At 43.2% G+C, this 8,126-nt stretch overlaps 2 protein-coding genes across 2 annotated transcripts; both read left to right on the top strand.

Annotated features, from left to right (window-relative positions):
* The first annotated feature begins 2,066 nt into the window (after nucleotides 1–2,066).
* On the top strand, nucleotides 2,067–6,153 carry atp6v1c1b (ATPase H+ transporting V1 subunit C1b). Its single transcript, XM_068747073.1, has 12 exons — nucleotides 2,067–2,198; nucleotides 2,804–2,871; nucleotides 2,979–3,064; nucleotides 3,177–3,271; nucleotides 3,361–3,452; nucleotides 3,650–3,748; nucleotides 4,081–4,149; nucleotides 4,432–4,524; nucleotides 4,653–4,746; nucleotides 5,013–5,110; nucleotides 5,189–5,312; nucleotides 5,464–6,153. Exons 1-12 carry the CDS (start codon nucleotides 2,067–2,069, stop codon nucleotides 5,560–5,562), a joined length of 1,149 nt encoding a protein of 382 aa, XP_068603174.1. The 3' UTR covers nucleotides 5,563–6,153.
* Nucleotides 6,154–6,984: 831 nt separating this feature from the next.
* Nucleotides 6,985–8,126, top strand: si:ch211-215i13.3 (brain and acute leukemia cytoplasmic protein). The gene is made up of 3 exons (XM_068747668.1): nucleotides 6,985–7,111; nucleotides 7,351–7,472; nucleotides 8,010–8,126. The coding sequence occupies exons 1-3, from the start codon at nucleotides 6,985–6,987 to the stop codon at nucleotides 8,124–8,126; spliced, it is 366 nt and encodes a 121-aa protein (XP_068603769.1).

Raw genomic sequence — 8,126 nt, forward strand, 5'->3', positions numbered from 1 at the left:
TCTTGAAGAGGATATTTTAATGTTAATTCCTGCTTGTGTTTCCTGAAGATTTGGGGATTATTATGATTCATCTTATTAATACACTTTTACCCCTTGGTTCAAGTTTGGGAATGGACCAAAAATTTATTCAGCTAAATTAATCAAATTTGGTATGGTAGTCAGGAGTTTAGTTCAATGCTGACTGACTGGTAAAATGGGCCCAAAAACTCAGCCTGCAGCCACCTTAGTCCTGTGACTAGTGCTGGAAGCAGAGAGCGTTGGAACAACACGCTGCATGTCAATAAAGGTTTGGCAGTCCTATTGGCCTTATCTTGTTTTTTAGTCATGGTTGTTGCTTCTTTCAACAATCATCATTCTATAAATAATACAGTAAAGTTTAAAGTGAAATGTAAAGTGAGTTCAAGGTTTATATTTGGGTCAGAAAGGATAGAAGGAAATGTGATTTTCTGCTTTAGTTCTACTTCTTGTCCCCAAAAAGCAAATAAAATGATTAACAAGAAATGATCTGATAAACACTAGTCCAAATCAAATAAATTTTAAAATAATGAAGTCAAGACTCACTGTAATCTTATTCACGTGTTGTTATTGTCTACATTTGACACGTTCACTGTGGGAAAAGCACCGGTGTAACTAATTTTATTAACAATTTTATTAACTTAATTCTCCCAGTAAACTATGACTGGTTGGAAGTGAACCAGCAACAAACCACAACGCTGAAGCAGCTCAAGAGAAGTCAGTCACCCCTAATTTCATTATTTACAGATGCTTTGACAAAATACATGATACTATAATGCTTATACTTGATTCCTTTGGAATTATTGATGAAAATGTCTGACATGCTGGGCATGAAGAAATCATGTAATCATCACTTCCAATCCAACATTGTGCTTCATACACGTTGACGTATTGATTAAATTTCGGAGCTGATACAGATCATGCGTGACGCGGGCGCGTCAGAGGGCTGCGAGTTCTTAATGGGGCATTCATGAAATACCCGGAAATAGGTAAACCCCAACGGGAAAATTCTTCCGAAAGCCACTTCAATACAAACAACCATAGAAAACTGTGTTCCGACCTCAGGCGGCAATAAAGTCAATTTCCAACCCCCCCCCCCCCTTATTATTCAGACACCACATGAATGCATTATGAAACTGTCTCGAATACGCATTTTCCCCCCATCTTCATGCTGGCTACAGCCTTTAAGATGTACTAAAAACACAATGTAAGGACTCTTGTGGTTTTCAAACGTTGCAAACGACGACAGACATGTTTTCCCTGTAATTAAAGTCCGTATTCAGCCGTGCGAGCGCGCAGCCATTGTTGTTGCTTTCTGGCGCAGATCGATCCTGAACTCAACGAGCTTTCTGCGTCACGTGAAGGCATCGCGCGCGCAGCAGAGGCTAATGCGCATGCGCACCAAGCTCCCTGTCTTGATCAGCTGACTGAGTGAGATTTGTTTTGTTTTTTCTTGAAGCACCATTGAGTCGAAAACCGTGCGATTATCCGCGATATGAACGGGAAACAGTTATTATTGAACTGAATTGCGCCGCGTGGACCGAGCTGCGAAACAATTAAACATATTTGGTAAGTGCGAAAATAAACCGTCATGCATACACGAGCACGTCGTGATCACGCGGGACTGCAAAGCAAACAAGCTAAGTGTCAACAAGCAAGCTAACGTTGACATACTGCATTAAACCAAGTAGCTTAATTTCCTTTATAGTTATCGGTTAATTAGCAACGATTAACGGGTCAAACCCCCCCCAAAAAAGCCGGCTTTTATTCATGTGGTGTGTCATTAGGAGGAGGAAACTGATCATATGACTGTTACTCAGCATCCACGAGGATGTGGCTGTTTCTACTTCCCCTTTATTGATGTCATCCCTGTGTGAAAAGAGTCCGAGCAAAATTCATCCGTGTCTGAACCCCCCAAAGCATCCTCAACTGGAAATGATCCATTTTCCACAGTAAATGCGAGACGATCAGCCCCTGGAGCCTAAAAAACAGAGCTCTGATGATGCTGTTTGTTCTGCTTCATCTTCAGCCTCTTCCTCGCCGCCCGAGCCATGACCGAATTTTGGTTGATCTCCGCTCCGGGGGAGAAGACATGCCAGCAGACCTGGGACAAGCTGATGGTGGCCACAACACGCACCAACGTCCTATCTGCTAACAACAAGTTCAACATCCCTGATCTCAAGGTCAAAGGGTCGTCTGTGTTCCACACGACAGAGAATCCACCTGCTAGAAGCCATAGTCCTGAATTAGCCTGTTGTTTTTTTGTAAGCAGGGATCGCACAAAAATGGCGAGTAGCGTTCCACAAAAGCTTGGGAAGGAAGGAAGCGTTTTTACATTTTTGTGTGCTCCAGATTAAGGGAGAAGTTGTTTTTTTTTAATTATTAGAGCTTGCTTTAAAATTGTGAGATTTGTTTTTTCATAAATTTCCCTCATCCTGCAAATCCTTTGCCGATTTGTTGAGTTCTAGGTGCAGCTAGTTGAAGGTTTGGGCAGGGAATCCAAGAGGAGGAGATCAGGGTCCTTTTATTTATTTCATTCTGTCTAAAATATTTTGCCTAATTTTCATAAAATATATAAAGTTAAACAATATCATAATATTCAGGTGTTGACCGATGAGGGTGATAATAATCTGGATCAAACATGCTGGTTTGGAATATGAAGATATGGAGATATTTAACAAGCCGCTGGACAATTCGAGACATTAAGAAATGTTTTGGCCTTTTAGTGACATTCTAGTATTTTTATGTTTGTTTATTTATGTTGCTTTTTTTTTTTTGTCTCAAACAGGTCGGAACACTAGATGTCTTAGTAGGTCTGTCGGATGAACTGACTAAACTAGATACCTTTGTGGAAAGGTAAACGTAAAAATCTACATCTGTAAAAAAAAAAAAAAATGTGTGTGTTCGAGTCTCTCGCTTGTCGTTTAAATGTCACATATTTTACACCTTGTGTTGATTTTCAGCGTGGTGAAGAAGGTCGCTCAGTACATGGCCGATGTTCTGGAGGACAGTCGAGACAAGGTTCAGGAGAACTTACTGGCTAATGGAGGTAATATCTAATAGCTGGGATCAATCAAGTGTTTTTTGATAGAAATTCAGGCCGATGCATCTTCAATTGACGCCGATGACTTTGAATGGCCTTTTCCTTTCGACCTTTGCAGTTGATCTGGTCACTTACATCACCAGATTCCAGTGGGACATGGCCAAGTATCCAATCAAACAGTCGCTGAAAAACATCTCCGAGATCATCTCCAAGGTATTTGGGGGAAACAACCCTTTTACCTGTCTGATTAAAAAGAGAAGTCAATTTCTATCGATTTAGCATCTGTCCTATTTGGCTTCTAGCAAGCGAGTCAGATAGACAACGACCTGAAGGCCAGAGCTTCGGCATACAACAACCTGAAGGGAAACCTGCAGAACCTGGAGCGGAAGAACGCGTGCGTAACATAAGCGCAGCATTATTACGGGCTCCATGTGGATTAGCTTGTATTGTATCTGTAGATGTTTGCCTATGCAGTTGAGGGTGTGTGATATATACTGCATGGAATACACGGCTGCTTTAAAATACTGCTTGTTTAGATATTATTTACTCTGCCTGTGTTTTACAGAGTGAATTACCTGCCTTGTCCTCTAGGGGGAGTTTGTTGACCAGGAGTTTGGCTGACATCGTGAAGAAAGAGGACTTTGTTCTGGACTCGGAATATCTGATTACTATGCTGGCAGTCGTCCCAAAGTAAGAACGCCAGTATCTTCATATCCAATATACGCCGTGACCTAGAAAGTCACATCTTATAGTGGCCATCGAAGATGTGATTAATGGCAGTGGAGGAAGCTCTTTATTTATATTAGTAGTAATATTGACTTCCCTTGTTCATTCATGAATTAAATTAAAAATCATCCTTTTAAAAAGCATAACGTGATTTATTGCTGCCAATGAAAACAAGGCAAATGGTCAGATCGTAATAACCTCGTGTGTATTCAAAGCATGGGAATTAGAATGGGGCATAAAATGTAATAAAAACCAGATTAATTGCTGAAAAACGTCTCTTTTTTCACCCTCATCAGGACGAGCTACGCAGACTGGCAGAAGATGTACGAAACGCTGTCAGAGATGGTGGTGCCACGCTCCACGAAGTAAGGCTAGCCAAAACGAATCGGTTCAATGATCCCTTCAAGTGTATAAATACTTGACAAAAAAAAAAAGGTATTTGTATGAACAATTTAAAACTTGTAAAGTAGCCAGAAGCTAAAACCGACCTACATTTTGCCCCAAAATTTGGTGTCGTCAGGCTATTAATCAAAAGCCATGTCATGCATCATTTTAAACTTGGATGCAAATTAAATGTGAACCAAACTGTGTCTTCAGCTCACATCTGTTGTCCTCTCTCTCTCTCTCTCTCTCTCTCTCTCTCTCAGGCTGCTGTTTGAGGACAACGATAGCGGCCTGTTCAGCGTCACCCTGTTCAGGAAGGCTATAGATGACTTCAAGCACAAGGCCAGAGAGAACAAGTAAACGATCCCTCCATAATTAACGCGAGCGGTCTGAAGAGCTCGACCCCTGTGTGTCCGTGTGCGTGTGCGTGTGCGTGTGCGTGTGCGTGTGCGTGTTGTTGACTCTGCTGTGTCTCCTAACCTAGGTTTGTGGTGCGTGATTTCCAGTACAACGAGGAGGAGATGAGGGCAGACAAGGAAGAGATGAACCGTTTGTCCACCGACAAGAAGAAGCTGTTTGTATGAAGGCTGTGCTGCGTTTACCGGGCTGATTACGCACAGGAGTCGGGCTTTTCAAATATTTCTCTGGAGATATATATATTTTATATTTCTTTTTCGGTGATTGAGTTGTGGAAACATGAACTTGCAGCTCATTGTGAATTACGAATGAAAGGCTCGGATCATTTACATAAAACTGTACTTGCATAAAAGGAAAATGAAGAAGGCGTCGGGAATGGCACGTTCTGTTTCAAAGCCGTTAAAGTCTGACGCTCCTCTCCGCGCAGGGGCCTTTGGTGCGGTGGCTGAAAGTGAATTTCAGCGAAGCGTTCATCGCATGGATCCACATAAAGGCCCTGCGAGTGTTTGTGGAGTCCGTGTTGAGGTGGGACGATTCGCCCGTCCGTCCGATTCAACGCGTCGCGCCTCGGAGAGTCTGACCGACTCGTTGTGCTTCGTATAGATACGGGCTTCCCGTGAACTTCCAGGCCATGCTCCTTCAGCCAAGCAAGAAGAACATGAAGAAGCTGAGGGAGGTGCTCTCCGACCTGTACAAGCACCTGGACAGCAGCGCTGCCGTTATTGACGTGAGTCTGAAAATCACAGGAGCTCCTCTGGCTCATTGACGACTCCTCTGCCCCCCCCCCCCCCCATTGTCACGTCTATTCCTGTAAATCCATTCTTGGCTTGTTGAAACTTTCATAAACGTGCCATTCCGTTCCTCTGTTGTGCCTGCAGGCCTCTATGGATATCCCTGGACTGAACTTAAGCCAGCAGGAGTATTACCCCTATGTTTACTACAAGATCGACTGCAACCTGCTGGACTTCAAAGTCTAGATACGTTCCCCGTCACCTTCTTCACCTCTCTCTCCTTGTGTGCAGCCATATTGTTGTTATTCATTTGGACTCCCGTGTTGTTTCTTCTGGTTTTAATCTTTTGTGTTCTTATTTCTTTCCGTATTCCTGCATTCCTGACTCTTTTCCTTTACTTCCAATTAGATGATCTTTCTTTTCTCCTTGTGGCATCTGAGGTAAAAATACTGCATTTTTATTGTTTTTTTTTGCCAATTTAAAGCAATGCACACATTCCCCCCCCCCCCCCCCCCCCCGCCAGATGGGAGGAGGAAAAATCAGAATTTATTTAAAGCCTCTAAAGTCAGTGACTGTATGATCTCGTTCAGTTTTTGAAAGTGAAGTGTTTTTAGCTGTGTTTAAAAGTGGATGTTGACCACCTGTTCTCCGTCTGAAGCTGTGATCCAGTCAAATACTCACAAAAGGTCACTTTACACTGTAAAGAAACGATGTTTGCTGATCGTGTTCTCCTATATCGTCATCAGTCTCAGAGAAATATGTGCAAATACTGTATTGTCAGTATAACAGAAAAGTTGAACAGCATATTTAAAATAAATGTGATTACAATAAATATACATGTACTTGAATTTGGCTCACGTTTCTTTTTACTTGCAGCGTATCTAAGACAAACCGACTTTACAATCACTGCCTGGCCCATCGTGAAACATGACGTCATTAATTAAAGGAAAATTACATTCTATTGGACATTCATTGAATAATGACTGATAAAAAAAAGAGACTTCTTCCACAAATAGAGCTCCCTTATGAGACCAGAAGTGACAGGACACGGTAAAAACAGGACCCAATCATGTTCCAGATGGGACTCTGACCCCGCCCCCCTCTGTTTGCGTCACACTATGATCTAAAGATGTTTTCTAAATATATATATATATTGAAGATAACATAATTATGTTGAGCGAATAGCTTTAATGTGTTCCGTAGGGGATTAATACTGAAAATGAAAACGGAAACGTTTATTTTCTGCAGCGTAAAAGCTCCGTATTTATTAAAAAGAGTTTATTGTGTTTTTGTTCAAAGTAAGACGTTTTCTCACAATTTGGGGGGAAACCGTGATGGATTCTAATGATTATTATATATATTTTTAACAATTACAAAAATAACTGCAATCGTTCCCCCCTTTTTAGTGATATTAAGCGGGTATTTGTGCATGCTGGTGTTATGGTGCAGGTGTAAACCCCTCCCCTCTGGATGACGTAGGTATCACGCTGGTCAGCTGTTGACCCCCCCCCCCCCCCTGCAGCTGAGGCGGAAGATGGGAACAGAAACACGGATGGAGCTGCAGTAGCGACCCGGGGAGAGGAGGATGCTGCTGCGGCCGCTGTGAGCCGTTTCGCGTTTCGCGTTTCGTTCCGCGCCAGCTGCGCCTGCCGTGGATGATTCTCCCCGATGGGCTGCGGAGGGAGCCGGGCGGACGCGATCATCGAGCCGAGATACCACGAGAGCTGGACCAGAGAAACGGAATCGACATGGCTCACCAACACGGACGTAGAGACGGCTTTACCAGCGGCAGCCAGTAAGAGACAGCGTCGTGTTTTCCGTCTGCAAGAAATGAAAATGGGAGATTAACCAGATTAATAATAAAAGAAGCCCCTTAAAATGATGAAATACTGCGTACAAGAGGCGGAGGAAACCACTCAAAACACAACTCCCTTTTTTTTTTACCATCTCTACATTAAAAGTGAAGCCACATGGAGGAATCTGGATGTTTTAAGCGATCATTAATACACTTTATTCCCCCCCCCCCCCCCCAAGGCAAAGCTCTGGAGGCCAGTCTGAGGGAGAAGAGGCTGGTGAACGCAGGAACCCAGTGTGGGAAGCAGGCCCCATCCACGGGCTGCAACCAGCAGAGGAGAGCCAGACGCTCCCAGAGTGATGTAGGTGACAGGTGACAGGAACAACACGTGCAAAAAGCTTCCCACACAGAACTGGACTTTATAAATATGACAAATACTTCAATCCTTCCAGGGATGACGAAACAAAAACAAATGCAAAACCATAAATAGACAAGATGAATAGTGGATGGGGAACGCGGGGCTGCAGCCGTGGCCTCATCAGTAAACTCATCCGAGGATGACGGCAAATAAAACGCTGCACAACAAATCAGTCGATGACATTAGTGCATAGCATGACATAACCCCCCCCCCCCCCCCCCCCCTTTTGCTGAATGATCTATCGAGAAGATGATCAGCTCTCAGTGCACCTTTTAAAAAATGTGCTTCCATAGCAACAGCAAAAAAATAAATAAAACCCCATTACAATGCAGAGTTTCTGACAGACAGACAGACACGTGTCATTATATAGAAAATCAATAAAGATTAAAAGAACAATTGGAGTTGGACGTCTTTGTCCACTCAGACTCTTGTCTGAGTGGACATTTAAATGCTGTGACATCTTTTTTTAAATTTTTATAGCCAACTACTCGTGACTCCAAAACGAGGGCGTCAAAGGAGGCCGGGGCTCCGCCTAAGGATGGCCAGCCTGTCGACATCAGCGGCGGCAGAGACGCCGAACCGATGGAATGCGTCTGA

The sequence above is a fragment of the Brachionichthys hirsutus genome, chromosome 13 (assembly GCF_040956055.1).
Source record: "Brachionichthys hirsutus isolate HB-005 chromosome 13, CSIRO-AGI_Bhir_v1, whole genome shotgun sequence".
In the NCBI taxonomy this organism is placed as follows: domain Eukaryota; kingdom Metazoa; phylum Chordata; class Actinopteri; order Lophiiformes; family Brachionichthyidae; genus Brachionichthys; species Brachionichthys hirsutus.

Coding starts and splice junctions, on each gene's coding strand:
- atp6v1c1b (XM_068747073.1), top strand. CDS start 2,067: ATGACCGAATTTTGGTTGATCTCCGCTCCGGGGGAGAAGACATGCCAG. Junction 3,272..3,360: donor TCTCCGAGATCATCTCCAAG/GTATTTGGGGGA, acceptor TTTGGCTTCTAG/CAAGCGAGTCAGATAGACAA. Junction 3,453..3,649: donor AACCTGGAGCGGAAGAACGC/GTGCGTAACATA, acceptor CTTGTCCTCTAG/GGGGAGTTTGTTGACCAGGA.
- si:ch211-215i13.3 (XM_068747668.1), top strand. CDS start 6,985: ATGGGCTGCGGAGGGAGCCGGGCGGACGCGATCATCGAGCCGAGATAC. Junction 7,112..7,350: donor GGCTTTACCAGCGGCAGCCA/GTAAGAGACAGC, acceptor CCCCCCCCCAAG/GCAAAGCTCTGGAGGCCAGT. Junction 7,473..8,009: donor CCAGACGCTCCCAGAGTGAT/GTAGGTGACAGG, acceptor AAATTTTTATAG/CCAACTACTCGTGACTCCAA.